General features: G+C 41.4%; 1 protein-coding gene across 9 annotated transcripts in view; it reads left to right on the forward strand.

The window, feature by feature from the left end:
* The first annotated feature begins 4681 nt into the window (after positions 1-4681).
* The window catches only part of TASP1 (taspase 1), a 239744-nt gene continuing 227417 nt past the window's right edge, over positions 4682-17008 (forward strand). For 6 of the 9 annotated variants that reach the window (XR_012326209.1, XM_073792645.1, XM_073792646.1 and 3 more), the window contains exons 1-2: positions 4682-4811; positions 14091-14309. Coding sequence is in view for 8 of the 9 variants with exons in the window: in XM_073792645.1 (XP_073648746.1) it covers positions 14165-14309 (145 nt within the window). In the remaining variant the exon portion in view is untranslated. The remainder of the gene's footprint in view (positions 4812-14090; positions 14310-17008) is intronic. The other 3 variants (XM_073792644.1, XM_033839024.2, XM_019941419.3) reach the window with 2 other exon arrangements.

The raw sequence follows: 17008 nt of genomic DNA on the forward strand, positions 1-17008 counted from the left end.
CAGGTCTTTGTGGTTTTGCATATGCTGTTCTCTCTGCTTGAAATGCTTGTCTCTTCTTTCCTGACTTTTCCTTGCCTATTCCTGTGCTTTCTCAAATACTTTTATATGTTACATCTGTTATAGTCAAGTACTAATTTCTTACTCATTGCACTTATTATTATACAATGCCAATATGCTAAATATTTTACATGCATTACATTAATTATTCTCGAACAATCCCATGAAGTAGGTTGTTACTTCCATTTTCCAGATAAGAAAAACAAAGTTAGGAAAGGTTATGTAACTTGTTCAATATTAGGCATCTAGTAAGTGGCACATCCAGGAGATAGACCCAGGTTTATTTGATTTCAAAGTCCTTCCAAGCAACTACTATCCTATACAGACTAAATTTATAATAATTGTATCAGCAGTTATCTGGTTTTTCGTCTCAGGACAACTTTTTGCTCCTAAAAATAATTGAGAATGCTCCAGATATTTTGTTCATGTGGGTTATATTTATTAATATTTACCGTATTAAAGATTAAAACCAAAATATAAAACAATATTTTTGTTTAAAAATAAATCCATTGCATGTTAATATAAATACTGTATTTTGATAAATAACTGTATTTTCTGAAAACAAACAAAAAAGGTAGAGAGAAAAGTGTTATCTTTTGCATTTGTGCAAATCTCTTAAAAGAAGCCAGCTACATTCTCCTTTCTGCCTCTGAATTCAATTTGATGTGATATGTTGTGCTGGTTGAAGTATGTAAAAAAAAATCCAGCCTGCCACAGATTGTAGCTGGAGAAGGACAGAATATTTTAATGGCCTTATCAGATAATTGTGCATACTTTTTTTTGCATAGTACACCAAAACTGAACAGGTGGTGGTTTTTTAAAAGTTAGTTGCAATATGAAATTTGAAATCCTATCTATGAAATTTTTGCACATTTTACGCTTGTAAGAGAATGAGAATAGGAAGATAAATAAATATCTTAGTATTATTATAAAATAACAGTTTGATACTAATGATCCCCTGACATGGTCTGGGGACCGAACATACACACACACACACACACACACACACACATGCATATATAAGATTTAAACTGTACATTATCTGAGGACAAGTTGGCCTCTTTTATCCTTATATATGTACACCTGTGGAGGTATAGCTGCTGCTTTTTTTTTTTTTTTTTTTTTTTTTTTGTGGTACGCGGGCCTCTCTCTCACTGCTGTGGCCTCTCCCATTGCGGAGCACAGGCTCCGGACGCGCAGGCCCAGCGGCCATGGCTCACGGGCCCAGCCGCTCCGCGGCATGTGGTATCTTCCCAGACCGGGGCACGAACTCGTGTCCCCCGCATCGGCAGGCGGACTCTCAACCACTGCGCCACCAGGGAAGCCCAGCTGCTTCTTTTTTTTAAAAAATTTTATTTATTTTTTATACAGCAGGTTCTTTTTTTTTTTTTTTTTGCCTCTCACTGTTGTGGCCTCTCCCGTTGCGGAGCACAGGCTCCGGACGCGCAGGCCCAGCGGCCATAGCTCAGGGGCCCAGCCACTCCGCGGCATGTGGGATCTTCCCGGACCGGGGCACGAACCCGTGTCCCCTGCATCGGCAGGCGGACTCTCAACCACTGCGCCACCAGGGAAGCCCTATTTTTATACAGCAGGTTCTTATTAGTTATCTATTTTGTCCCAAACTCCCAATTCATCACACCACCCACCCACCCCCACCGCTTTCCCCCCTTGGTGTCCATACGGTTGTCCTCTACATCTGTGTCTCTATTTCTGCCCTGCAAACCGGTTCATCAGTACAGTTGTCTCTTGATGGTGTCACCTTTGGGGCTGGGTGTGCTTGGCTCTGGAATTGACTGCTGACCTCTCTGGTCCTCCAATCCTTCTTTTTTTTTGCGATACGTGGGCCTCTCACCGTTGTGGCCTCTCCCATCGTGGAGCACAGGCTCCGGACGCGCAGGCTCAGCGGCCATGGCTCACGGGCCCAGCCGCTCCACGGCATGTGGGATCTTCCTGGACTGGGGCACGAACCCGTGTCCCCTGCATCGGCAGGTGGACTCTCAACCAGTGCGCCACCAGGGAAGCCCCCTCCCATCCTTCTTTCAAGCCTTCACACCCTCAGCACCTCTCATGTACAATGCATAAGATCTAATTAATTATCTGTTCAATACATGAATGCCTATATTATATAGAATTTACCTTCCAATTGCACAGTACTAATTTATTTTCCAAATTTTAATAACAGTTACTCCAAGAGCAAACTGGACATTTTTGGTTTATTTAATACCATTGTGTCATTTATTTGAGAAAGAAGTTTGAGTCTTTGCATATTTTATAGTAACAAGCCTGAACTTAATTTTTTTTTTAAGTAACATTTATTGATTACTTATTATGGGCCTGATACTTTCCTAAGTACTTCACATACTTTATTTATTCCACAGAACAGCTCTATGAGAGATTCTGTTATTTTCCTCATTTTACAAGTGAGGAAACTGAGTCACAGAAAGATTGAGTAAATTGTTCAAGGTGACTCAATTGGTAGGTGGTAGGGCTGAGATATGAACACAGATTCTCTTGCTTCTAGAATCCTTGCTCTTAACCACTGCACTACCTCTGTCTATGCTAACTTACACACATGTTTTTTCTTTTTTAAACCACTTACTTTAATATAGGGTCCTACATTCCCTTTTAAATCTAAAATTCTGTTTTTATAGATAACTTTCACAGTAGACCTTTTTATGCCCTTTTATTTTTGTTCATAAAGAAAAATACTAGCAGAAAAATATGTTGGAGAATACAAAAGTTAATAAAATGAATTTGGAATTACTAGCAGTTGAAAAGTCTTTCCTGTACAATTAACACAAACATTTATCTAGGAATCCCAGGGGAATCAGTTCTGGGGTCTCCCATACTAGCCCCAAATTGCCTTCCTCACTCTTATTCTTTTTTTTTTTAAAATATTTATTTATTTGGCTGTGCCGGGTCTTAGTTGTGGTACGCGGGATCTTTGTTGCCACATGAGGGATCTTTGTTGCGGCATGTGGGATCTTTAGTTGCGGCCCACAGGATCTATAGTTGTGGCATGCAAATACTTAGTTGCGGCATGTGGGATCCAGTTCCCTGACCAGGGATCAAACCCGGGACCCCTGTGTTGAGAGCATGGAGTCTTAGCCACTGGGCCACCAGGGAAGTCCCCTGACTCTCATTCTTGATTGCTGGAGGTACACATCTTGATTGCTCCCCCTTCTGAGGCACTCCTTCCATCACCCCCCAACCCACCTCTGCAACTAGGCTAAAGAGAAAGTCCCTCTGTTTCAGTGGTTCTCAAATTTTAGTTGTGTCTGATCCACTCAGACAGCTTGTTAAATCAAATTGTTGGGTCCCAAACCCAAAGTTTCTGATTTAGCAAGTCTGGGGTAAAGCTTAAGAATTCACATTTCTGCTACGAGTCCAGGTGATAGGACCACACTTTGAGAGCTATCCAGAACTACTCCTTTTAATCTCTGCTTCCCAAGACAGGTTTAATGGCGGTTATGAAATGGAGCAGGACCCTATGGTCCTTGCCCCCATGTCCTCAGCCTGCCTTTTGTCTGTGGAAAAACTTTAGCTGAAGAATAAGTTTAATCGGAGAAATGAGAAAATGCAGAAACAAAGGAAAACAGTCAAAGGAGACCGAATAATAATAATTTAGTCATTAAGCATAGTCAGGGACCTTTAGTTCCTTCTCAAGGGCTATAGATAATATTCTGAGCCATATCCTGTGAGCTGTCTTGTTAATATTCTGAGCCATATCCTGTGAGCTGTCTTGTACATACTGAAACCCCCGCCAGGTGGAAGAAGTTGACTACACGATGACCAGACTGTAGCCATGACATAAGCTGCCACAATTCCAAGAACTGGCCTCAAGGAGATGGGAACAAACCAACCCTGGAACTGAAGACTTACTGTACTTAAAACAATCCAGATGAACACTGGTCAGATCACCTCATGATTAAGATGACTGTCAGAGCTGACTGTGCTGTTTCTGCATGTAGCCCCCTCCCTCCACCTATAAAAGCTCTTGCTCACTGATTGTCAGTCTGGGGAAGTTGGCCTTTGGACAGGCGTTGCCCCCCGGCCCGCTTGCCAACATCCAACATCCAAAATAGCGAACTTTCCTTTCCACCAACCTTGCCTCTTCTTTATTTGCTTTTGAGCGGCAAGCAGCCGGATCCCACTTTCGGTTACAGTTACATGGTAACTATTCATGTTAATAGTTACAAGGAAACATTAAAGAGATTACATAATGTTACTAGGTCTTGGTCTTAGATGCTAGAGGCTAAAAGAAAGGCCACCGGCATTTTCCTTCTCCCCAGGGCAAGGTTAGCCCTTTCCTCCCACATGTAATCCAGGCAGAACTCTAGTTTTCCCTACTGTGTGGGGGGGTTGCAAGGATTGAATGAAATTAAGCTCTTAAGTGACATCTTAATAAATGATGACTGGTTTAACTTCATTCCGCAACACATCGCTAGTCTGCCAACCACCCAGATAAGACGATCACATCCTTCCGGCTCATTAAGAGGCGGGGTGAAGAGAGAGAGGCAACGGCGCCTGCGCAGCTCACGGCGAGGGTCCAGGTGGTGTCCTCCCTGCACCTCCCCGACCAGGTGAACCACTCCGGGGCAGAGGGAGGAGACCAAGCAGAGTGTGGGCGCCTGCTTCCGGCCACGTGGTTATGCTCACGGCCAATGGAAAACCTTGACGTCACCCTCGCTTCCTCACCCTGGCAACGGGTGGGTGACTACTTCCGGTGCTGTGAGGGCTCGGGGCTGACGCGGGTGAGTGTCTCTCTTTCTCACGCTGTCCGCGCCCTTGCCGCCGACGTGTGCTGCCTCTGTCCGGGCGCCGCGCTCTCGCTGGGACGTCCTCTCCGGGGCCGGGTGCGGGCGGCGCGCCGGAAGCCCCTTGCTGGGGGCGGTGCTGGAGGAAGGGACTCGGGACGTCCCTCGTGCCCGAGTCTCGGTCGCGCGTGGGGCCCGCGCCGGGCCCCTCCCAGCGGCTGCAGCTTGGCGGCTTCATTCCCTCTCCGGGGAAGGGACTGTCTGTGTGTGGGGAGGCAGTTCTTGCAGTCCTTCACCCACTTTGCAGTCTCGGGCTGCGGTTTCTCCGAGTTCGAGGCTCGTAGAGACCCGAGTGTGTGCGTCCTGGTCCTGCGTGGCAGGTGGGGGAAAGCAGCCCTATAGTGTAATAGAGGCCTGGTTAGAGTCCCGGGGAACGTTAGCATTTACTGCTCAGGTGGAGAAGGAAGAGGAAAGGACCAAGAAGATGGAAAAGGAGCAACTGGAGAGGGTGGAAAACAGGAACTGGAGGAGGTGCCCTGAAAATAGAGGGCATCGTGTTTCCGGAAGGAGGGAGTTCAACTTGATTCGCCTCTGTAGGGGAGGGGAATGAAAGGTATTTTGGGGACCATGTGACTGAGATCATTGCATACTAAGCTAAGGAATTTTCATACACTTGGGAGTTTAATAATTTGCTTTTTTGTTTAAATAAAGCTTTCCCCCCACTTATACAAAGCAGTACCTGCTTACTAAAAAATATTTGGAAAATGTAGAAATATTAAAAAAGAGATCATCTGTGGTTCCACCAGCCCCAACCCAACATTTTTTTTTTTTTTTTGGCGGTTCACGGGCCTCTCACTGTTGTGGCCTCTCCCGCCGCGGAGCACAGGCCCCGGACGCGCAGGCTTAGCGGCCATGGCCCACGGGCCCAGCCGCTCCGCGGCACGTGGGATCCTCCCAGACCGGAGCACGAACCCGTGTTCCCCGCATCAGCAGGCGGACTCTCAACCACTGCGCCACCAGGGAAGCCCTCAGCCCAACATTTTGATCTCTTTCTTTCTACTTTTTTTTTTTTCTTTTGGTTGCGCTGTGTGCCTTGTGGGATCTTAGTTCCCCGACTAGGGATTGAACCTGGGCCCTTGGCAGTGAGAGCACTGGGAGTCCTAACCACTGGACTGCCAGGGAATTCCCTACATTTAAAAAATAGAATATTCTTTTTTTTTTTTTTTTTTTGCGGTTTGCGGTCCTCTCACTGTTGTGGCCTCTCCCGTTGCGGAGCACAGGCTCCGGACGCGCAGGCTCAGCGGCCATGGCTCACGGGCCCAGCCGCTCCGCGGCATGTGGGATCCTCCCGGACCGGGGCACGAACTTGCGTCCGCTGCATCGGCAGGTGGACTCTCAACCACTGCGCCACCAGGGAAGCCCCAAAATAGCGTATTCTTAACCTACTTAGCATCATAGTGTATGTGTATAAAATGTGATTTTAACCAAAAAGCATGTTTTATACATTGTGTCTATTACACGGATTTTTTTGAGATATAATTCATAAAATTCCACCCTTTTAAATTTAAATTTCAGTGGTTTTTAGTATATTCACAACGTTGTGCACTCATCATCACTATCTAATTTCATAACTTTTTCATCACCTCCAAAAGAAACTCTGTACCCTTATAGTTACTCACCATTGATCTCTCCTCCCCTTGTTCCCCCACCCCTGGCAACCACTAATCTACTTTGTGTCTATGGATTTTCCTATTCTGGATACTTCATGTAAGTGGAATCGTATAATATGTGGCTTTTTGTTGTCTGCCTTCTTTCACTTAGCATAATGTTTTCAAGGTTCATCCATGTGGTATTATGTATCAGCACGTCACTCCTTTGTATGGCTGAATAATATTCCATTATGTAACTATGCCACGTTTTGTTTATCCATCATCAGTTGATAGACATTTGGATTGATTCCACTTTTTGACTATTATGAATAATTCTGCTATAAACATTCATGTACAGGTTTTTGTGTGGACGTATGTTTTCAGTTTTCTTAGATGTATACCTAGGAGTGGAATTGCTGGGGCATGTGGTAACTGTTTAACTTTTTGAGGTACTGCCAGGTGTTTTCCAAGGTGGCCTGCACAAGCAGGATATGAGGGTTCTGATTTCTCCATATCCTTGCTAACACTTATTGTCTGTCTTTTTGATTATAGCCATTCCATTGGTTGTGGAATGGTATCTTGTGGTTTTGATTTGCATTTCCCTGATGTCTGATAGTGTTGAGTTTCTTTTCTCTGTGCCTATCGGCCCTTTGTATATCTTTGGAGAAATGTCCGTTCAATTCCTTTGCCCAATTTTAAATTGAATTAAAAAAATTTTAAAGAAATTTTAAAGTTGTATGGGTTCTTTATATAGTCTGGACACAAGTCCCTTATCAGATTGCAATATTTCTTCCATTTTTTCCCGTCTTGTGGGGTGTCTTTTCACTTTCTTGAAGGGTGTCCTTTGAAGTACAAAAGTTTAAAATTTTGGTGAAGTCCAATTTATCTGGTTTTTTTTTTTTTTTTTTTTGGTTGTTTGTGCTTTTGGTGTCATATGTAAAACCACTGCCAAATCCAAGATTATGATTTACTCCTGTTTTCTTTTCCCTAAGAGTTTTATATAGTTTTAGCTCTTACATTTAGGGCTTGATTTATGTAGAGTTAATTTTTGTATATGGTGTGCAGTAGGAGTCCAACTTTATTCTTTTGCATGTGGCTCTCCAGTTTTCCCAGCACCATTTGTTGAAAAGTCCTTTTTCCATTGAATGGCCTTGGCACCCTTTTCAAAAACCAGTTGATCGGAAACACATAGATTATCATTTTCTTAACTATTTCTCTATGTTGGGTATTTAAGTCGCTCCCAGATTTTTGTTTTTCTAAATTATCCTATGTTAAACACAGCATAAAAGGCATAAAACCTTTTCTGTATTTAAAATTATTTTGGTAGAAAATGTTCTCAGAAGTGGAATTACTGGGTCAAAGATGAAATAAGTATGTTTTGGAGCTCATTTAATGAGGCATTAAACCTTCAATCTCATGATGTTAAGAGCAACAAAATGATTCTTTATTCATCAGTTGCTATAGCTTAAGGGCTGGATTTCTCTAAAAGCCTTTCTCTTAAGATGAATGGATTCCATGACTTCCTTCCTCCTTCAATTGCTTCTAAAAGACTAAGTAAATCTACAGTGAAAAACTTCAACACCAGAGGCAAACGGGACATGTGGTAGTGTTCTAAATGGCTTAGTGGAAAAAAAAAATAGTGTCATCACATGCAGTAGGAAAATGAAACAATCTTTGAGAGAAATAGAGTCAAGATTTAGACCTTAAATCAGTGCCATAAAAGTCCCTGAAGCAAAGAAAGTGTTTTATTCTGAGTTTCTCTTCTGCCCTTGATAATCAAGTTAATTTACATTCATCTTGGTCCCAGAGACAGAGAACTTAAATCTTCTCTTTTTAGTAAATAGTACCCACTTAAAAAAAAATTCAAATATGAGATGTTATTAGGAGAAAAATCAATTTTCCCTTTCATCCTTGCCCCTCCCTCTTCTCCAGTCTCCCAGTACTCTTTAGAGGAATCCATGGTAGTATTATTTGTGTCTGTATAGACTAGTTCATATATAAAGTATCTCTGGGGAGCGGGTATATACAAAATTATATATTTTAAGGCTCTTGGTACTTTCTGACACATTCCTTTTCAAAACGGGTACATCAGTTTATGATGGCAATACAGTGCTAATTAGATTTCTTTCTTCCTTTTTCTTGTATTTCTTTGAATATTCTTTCTTTAATATTGGATATCCAGTTTATATTTCTTTTTTTATGTATTGCCTGCTCATGTCTTTTGGCATGCTGTTTGTCTTGATTAGCATTGTCCTTTATGAGATTTATTTTGGCAGCCTTTTGTAGATGGTTGTTTTATGACCGCCTGGATTTGGGGAGAAAAGTTAATATGCTTTTTGTAATGCTTATGCTAAGAGGTATGTGAGCTGAACAAGGGTCAAGGCAGTAGGGAGAAGGAAGTTAAATGCTTGAGAAGAAATCTATAGGATTTGGAAACTGTGCGCAGTCCAAGATGACTACAAGGTGAGTTAGAAAAGGATGGTATATATTTGATGTCAATCTTTGGTCATGATTTATTTTTTTACTCCTTAGTCTTAACTGTAGAGATCAAATACTAATTTTATTTATTTTTAAATTAGGATTATCTGGGGTTTGTGTGGCCCTAGAAGTTCAAGATCCAGAAAAACAAAACCAAAAAAGACCTCTTGGGCCAGTATTTTTTAAAAAATTAATTAATTTATGGCTGTGTTGGGTCTTTGTTGCTGCACGCGGGCTTTCTCTAGTTGTGGTGAGCGGGGGCTACTCTTCGTTGCGGGCTTCTCATTGTCGTGGCTTCTCTTGTTGCAGAGCACGGGCTGTAGGCGCACAGGCTTCAGTAGTTGTGGCACTTGGGCTCAGTAGTTGTGGCTTGCGGGCTCTAGAGCACAGGCTCAGTAGTTGTGGCACATGGGCTTAGTTGCTCCGTGGCATGTGGGATCTTCCCAGGCCAGGGCTCAAACCTGTGTCCCTTGCATTGGCAGGCACATTCTTAACCTCTGCACCACCAGGGAAGCCCTGGCCAGTATTGTTGATTGGCCATGTTTTTGTCTATTCCTTCTGTAGGTGGGATGAGTGTTGAGAACCTTCAGAATATGGCATTTCTCCTCTTAGTGAAGGTTTGAAGTGGGATCCCATAGGCTTGCCCTATTTTGGGGCTTGGACTTGGCTAGTTACCTGTGTTCTCATAAATAAATGTATAAAAAAGCTTTTTTTTTGTAAGTAATGAATTCAGATTTTCAAAATCAAAAGGTACACAATGGTAAACAGTGAAATTTCCATCCCTCCTTTGTCCACCAGTCACCCAAATCTTCTGGTAACCACTATTAATGCTATTTTTTGATATATTCTTCCAGATTGTGCTTTGCATATATATATTTAACTGTATTTTTTTCTCCCCTCCCTCAAAATATGGTACTGCATATACTTCTGTACCACGTGTTTTTTACTTGCTAAAATGTCTTCAAGACTGATCATTTCATATTTGTATATCAAGAACGTTCTCATTTTTTCCAAGAGCTGCATTTATTTTTAAGCACTTCCATCAAGACATACTGTTGGTCCATATCTTTCCCATTACAGACAGTCTTTCAGTGTGTATTTATAATTTTGGTTTATTTTGCCCAATTGTCCATGTTGAGTTGCTGCTACTAGCAATGTATGAGAACTCCTGGTTCCCTACATCCTCAAAACATGGTATTATTTTACTTTTTTTTGTTTGTTTGCTAGTCCAATGATATGTGAGTGTAGTTTTATTTTGCATTTTTCTTCTGAGTGAGGTTTAGCATCTTTTTTTTTAATATAAACTTATTTATTTTTTAATTTATTTTTGGTTGCGTTGGGTGTTCGTTGCTGCGTGTGGGCTTTCTCTAGTTGCGGCGAGCGGGGGCTACTCTTTGTTGCGGAGCGCGGGCTGCTCATTGCGGTGGCTTCTCTTGTTGCAGAGCACGGGCTCTAGGCACGCGGGCTTCAGTAGTTGTAGCACACGGGCTCAGTAGCTGTGGCGCACGGGCTTAGTTGCTCTGCGGCATGTGGGATCTTCCTGGACCAGGGCTCGAACCCGTGTCCCCTGCATTGGCAGGCGGATTCTCAACCACTGTGCCACCAGGGAAGCCCGGTTTAGCATCTTTTGATCTGTTAGACTGTTGTATAATTTTTCTGTAAACTGGGATTTGCCCACTTCCCCCCTACCCCCCCTTTTGTCTTTTTGTTTTTTGAGACATTTGTTGGAATTCTGTTAGGAAGGTCAGACTTTTAATGGGTTCTGAGTTAAACAAAAACTGATGTTGGAGTAGAAATTGCTTCATTTCTAATTGAATTAAAAATATTCCAGTAACCATTGGGAGCTGGAGGCCAGAGTTGTACATTGGATAGCCTGTCTACTTGAGTTCCTTTCCCAGTCCAGCAGAACTTTGGGGCCAGCATTTTTGGGGGAGTTTATTGAGATGACATGGTTTGCTAAATAAAAAAATTTCAGATAGTCTCTGAGGGATGGTAGATTGCTTAAGAAATTGCATATTGATTCATCTTCCACATTTTATTTTTTTCAGACAAGCTTGAGAAGTAGTGTTTTTAAATCTCTCACATATATTAAGAGTGCCTATTACATCAAATCTTATTCATTATAAAATATAGATGTTCTAACTTGTTATTCATGAAAAAAAATGCATCTGATGACAGTGAGTCAGAGTAAGTTTTATAGCTCATACTGCTTGGATATGGTTTCATTTAAACTGAAGCTTTGAATTTTCCAAAGCCTGAGTTTTCACACAACTATGTTTGTGGGACAAGTGGGCCCAAGCTCATTTCATGGCTAGGCCAGACCTCATGGCAGGTATAGACTGGCAGATGAACTGCTAATCATTTAAATTGACTTCGTCAACCGACACAGGAATAAATAGTAACCTATCTCAGAGAAATAACCAAAGTCAAATAAAGGTAATTGATGCAGATCCTTGTGAAGTCTTTGGAAGAAAATCCATCCTCAGGGAGAGAGCTACCACCTAAAACAAAAACAAAAACAGGCATTTTAATCCACTGTTATGTAATTAACCTCAGCACTCTTTTGTAATCAAAATTTATGAATATATGTAAACATTTTAATACAACAGCATATATATATGATTTAAAATTATTTGTCCTTTAAATGAAATGACATATAATAAAAATTAAATGAACTCTTTTTAACCAGGAATTAAAGGAAGTTAAAATACCATATTGCAGTGCTTCACAGACCATTTCTGGTGTGAAGGACCAAGTTAAAAATTTTTTTCAATCCTTTGTTGACCATTTCTTTTGTAAAATGAAAAAAACAAAACAAAAAAACCACAAAACCTCAAAACAAAACAGAGATATGGAACTGTGAATGAAAGATAAAAGTAAAAGCTCATAATTGTATTAGATGTAGCAGATAAAATAGTTTCAAAAATATAGTTATAAACAAAACATGAGGAAATAGAAAAGAATTACAAAAACTACACATTGTTTATTGAAAATGTGCACTAGATGTAGAGAACGGACATGTGGACACAGGTAGGGAAGGGGAGGGTGGGATGAACTGAGAGACTGGGTTTGACATAAATACACTACCATGTGTAAAATAGATAGCTAGTGGGAACCCGCTGTATAGCACAGGGAGCTCAGCTCGGTGCTCTGTGATGACCTAGATTCGTGGGATGCGGGGTGGGGTGGGAGGGAGGTCCAAGAGGGAGGGGATATAGGTATACATATAGCTGATTCACTTAACTGTACAGCAGAAACTAACAGCATTGTGAAGCAATTTTACTCCAATAAAAAAAAATAAGGCAATTAATATATGAATAAAATAATCTCTTGCAGACTGGTAACAAGCACTGGTCTGCAGACCACACTTTGAGTAACACTGTTCTTTTGGACTAGTTGGCTAAGTCACTCTTTACGTTACTATTTATGTTTTCTATTAGAAAAGACTTGTGCTCCTCCTTCCCCATTTCTCAATTTAGAATAAGGTATACATTTTTACCTAACAATGTGAATCTAGGTGTTTAAGTAATTTCAACCGCATGACTCTGGTATTTTCTTCAAATCTCTGTCGAGTTTTTTTTTTTTTTTTTGCGGTACACGGGCCTCTCACCGCTGTGGCCTCTCCCGCTGCAGAGCACAGGCTCCGGACGCGCAGGCTCAGCGGCCATGGTTCACGGGCCCAGCTGCTCCGCGGCACGTGGGACCCTCCCGGACCGGGGCACGAACCCGTGTCCCTTGCGTCGGCAGGCGGACTCTCAACCACTGCGCCACCAGGGAAGCCCTCTGTCGAGTTTTAAATGATCCACTTTTCCCCAGTCTGAAGCGTGTTCTGCCATCGTTATTGTTATTAAGCCAAGATTGCTAGAAGCTTGTGAATTTGTGAGAAAAATTGGAAACTTTGTGGTTTAAGTTGCTTGTAATTTGTTTTATTAAGTTTTGTATTTTATCATTTATCTTTTGAGAACCTCAGAAATAACGCTTTCATGAAAATTAACAAGTATACGCACAAGTGTTATTTTAATTTCTTGGTTTAGTCATATAATTTTGTTAGAATTTGTTTTTTTTTTTTTAAATGAATGTATGTAATTAATTTATTTGTTTTTGGCTGTGTTGGATCTTTGTTGCTGTGCGTGGGCTTTCTCTAGTTGCTGTGAGCGGGGGCTCCTCTTGGTTGATGTATGCAGGCTTCTCATTGTGTTGGCTTCTCTCATTGCGGTGGCTTCTCCCATTGCAGAGCATGGGCTCTAGGCTCACAGGCTTCAGTAGTTGTGGCACACGGGCTTCGGCAGTTGTGGCTCGCGGGCTCTAGAGCACAGGCTCAGTAGTTGTGGTGCATGGGCTTACTTGCTCCACGGCATATGGGATCTTCCCAGACCAGGGATTGAACCCATGTCCCCTTCATTGGCAGGCAGATTCTTAACCAGTGTGCCACCAGAGAAGTCCCAGCATTTGTCTTTTGATTGAGCTGTGAAGTATTACACTGTTTTTCTTAAGCGGTTCTTCACAGGCAGATGTAAATCTGTATGTTGCTTCATTTCTTTAAGCAAGCAGCAATCTATAGCTCTTAAATGTTTTCACCACACACCAAAAATTGTAATTATATGAGGTAATGGATGTGTTAACTAACCTTGTTGTGGCAATCGTTTTGCAGTATAGACGTGTATCAAATCATCATGTTGTACCCCTTAAACTTATACACTGGTGTATGTCAATTATATCTCAATAAACCTGGAGAAAAAAATAAGCAGCAATCTAGGCTTTATATCAAGGCTCAGTGATGTTGCCAGCACTGCCTGTGGTTCTAGAATGTCCCAGAGGTTATTAGCATTTGGTTTGGAGGGAGTAGAAAGTGATATTTAAGTTGTGTTGTGGTTTTCTTCAATGTAGATAAAATGAAAGATAAAATATCTTTGGACTCAATATGAAGTCTTTTTACAACAGTTCTTTTGTTTATGTGACTTCAAGCAAGTGCTGTCAGTGGACAGAGAGATTTAAATTCTAACCTTTGTATATTCTTTGTATTACCCAGTTAAATAACTTTAAAATTAGGTTTCTAATTTTTTTTTGCAAGTTATCTGTGCACAAATTTGTATGTTACGTGTGTGTTAGTGGAAAGAAATGCAAACCCTCTTTGCCTGTTTTCCTTTAGAGTAATTCCTCTCCTGCAGTTACTTTTGGATGGAAGTATGCTCTTTTCCCAGTAGAAGATGGTGATCTTGGAGAATGACCATGGAGAAGGGGATGAGTTCTGGAGAAGGACTACCTTCCAGATCATCTCAGGTTTCGGCTGTTAAAATAACAGCTAAAGAGTTGGAAACAAAGCAGCCCCATAAAGAGAAGCGAGGGGGCTTTGTGTTGGTGCATGCAGGTAAGCTCTAAGTGGGTGAGTTGGAAGATGAAAATAATGTTTTTTTCCCTTGCCTTGAAGTACACCAGGAATTGAATTTCATATCTGGAGGAGGCAAACTGCCAGAGGAGCTGGAACCAAAGAGACTGACTTCGATAGAGTGAGGGCCTCCCCCTAGCTCCCCACTTAGAAGATCTTATAATGACGACTCTTCCTTTGTCTCCTTCACTCACCTACTCTATTATTTACTTTTACCCCGTATTTAGGTGTTGTTAAAACCAGACACAGTAATTGTTTAAACTCTGGTTTGTGTTTTTAAAAATAACGCTGCTGAAAAAATTTTATTGACCCCATTTTTGACTTTGTCCATCTTAGAGTATAATTTACACAGTCTTAGAGCTAGTTTGCCTTTTTAATATTATAAAAGAGGAGCCTTAAAACCAGAGAGATTAAGTGGCTTCAGCCACATGGCTCTTTCATACAAGAGCCAGGCTGAGACACCCTGAAGTGAGCCCTTAAGTCCCAGTCTAGTGCTCTTGGCACCTCATCAGCCTGTAATCTCTACTTCAGAGTACCTTGAAGACAGACACAGTGAGTTCAACCCCTGAGTCCCCATCATCGAAGCCTCTAGGGTTTCTAAGCAGTGCAGCCCTACGTAGGTCTTTTTCCCCCCCCCCCTTTTTCTTTAGTCATTTTTATTTGTCTGCATTTAGCGTCTAAAGTTCATGACCTCTGTGAAGGAAGAAGGAATGGCTGGGTCTCCTTTTAACTTTCCTCAGACAGTCATACAGGATGGCAGCAAGATTAGCTTTGATACGGGGTGAGGGGTGGAATTGTTTCTTCTTGTCAAACTGGTGTTCTTCCTGGTCATTAACTTTTGGCTGTATCTAAACTGCACAGACAACTCCGGAAGCCTTATAGAATCGAATCCAGAAGAACCAAAAACAAAACAAAAACCAGGTTCAGTTTCCTTTTCTTTCAAATGATTTTTCAAAGAAGTGAGGTAAATTTATAGAAACAACTCAGATTCCTAGTCCAGTGTTCTTTCCACTACACCATGGTGGTGGTGCATCTTTCATAGTACCCAGTGAGTTATTTCATTCAGAATGAGTATTTGAAAAATGTCCAAGAAAGGCCTGAGATGTGTAAAAGCAACAACGTGGAGCTTTTGATTAGTTGGAAAGGTTTGCCTTCTATGACAGTCATTGTGGCCTCCCCACTGTCTCAGACACACCCTGATGGCTGTGGCTCTTAGACAAAGTTGGTGCCGGGCCGACAAAGTGGCCAGCTGTAATAGGAGGAAATCTGGGTTATGACAGGAAATTGTATGGATGAAGGGTGACCTTCCCCTTCTAAATTATTAGAAGTTCAGATAGAGTGATTGATTATGCAGCATTATGTATCTTGTACATTTAAGGAACAAAATTTCAATTCCAGTGTAGAGATTTTAAAAGTGTTTTTTTTTTTTTTTAGCACTAAAGGAGACTTGCCCACGTTTTAGTCATTTGAGTAGTAGATTCTTGCTTTGCCCCAGATCTGTATACTACCTATATTTTACCTAATATTAAAAAAAGATAAACACTTTTTAACCTTAACATTTTAAAGATGAAACTTATCTTTAATTAAGTGGAATGTTGGTATCACATGCGTGAAGAGAAAATAATTTAAACACAGTGCAAAAAAACCCGTGTGATTAAATTTTATTTAGGTTCTGTTGCTTGTCAGCTGCTTAGATCCTAAGCTTACCTTTCCTTTGTTAAGTAGAGGAGTTAGCAAGTGTTAATCAGGTATTAAAGATCTCCTGGAGTAATGCTGAGATGGTTTCCCTATTCTAAGTAGAGGATTGATATGTTAATGCTATTGGTGCTGTTATCCACACACTAAAATTATCTATTTGGCTATAGTATCCCATGGTTTGGGAAACACTGCTCAAAGTTTGGGGCCTGCTAAGACAACAGACCTGGGATCATTTATTAGTGAACCATGAAGAGAGCCCTGTTAAATATTGGCGCAGGTTCTGTGAAGTTTCAGAGTTTGCTTGAGAAATGGGACTAACATTTGCGTGTGTTATGGATTTGTGTTGTTTGGGCATCTTTTCTGTTCTCTTGGGTCCCTTAACCATAGCTTCTTGGGTTTGTTTTTTCTCTGCCCTGGTGAAAGGTGGGTTAAGTTTGTGTCATAGTCTGCAGTCTCACAGGAGAAGCCCTGAGGCTTAGAGATGTAGTTCTTTTTTTTTAACATCTTTACTGGAGTATAATTGCTTTATAATGGTGTGTTAGTTTCTGCTTTATAACAAAGTGAATCAGCTATACAGAGATGTAGTTCTTTAACCTTCCCTACTTTGGACCCCTTCGGGGCCCAGCAGGGGGCTGGGATGGGGGCTGAGGGGGAGGTTCAGAAAAAGTTAAAAAACTTTGATTAAGGGCTCTTGTCTTGGTTTCTTTCTTGTTTAGGTTATTCTCAAATCCCTAACTAAGCAAGTATTACTCCTTTTAGGGAAACAAATTTCAGAGCCATTCTCTTGAGGAAGTTGCTGGGTGTTTGATTAAGAGACAGGGACCACCAGGATTTCTAATAGGCAGTTGTGAATATACTATCACTGAGATTTCAGAGACACCCTGAGCTACATTCCAGGGGTGAGCGGATGGAAAAGTTTGGGTAGGAATGGTGATATTGGTGGTGGTTGTTGACAGGTGGGATATAACACCCCTCAACTTCAA

This window comes from Tursiops truncatus, chromosome 15 (assembly GCF_011762595.2).
Source record: "Tursiops truncatus isolate mTurTru1 chromosome 15, mTurTru1.mat.Y, whole genome shotgun sequence".
Classification (NCBI taxonomy): domain Eukaryota; kingdom Metazoa; phylum Chordata; class Mammalia; order Artiodactyla; family Delphinidae; genus Tursiops; species Tursiops truncatus.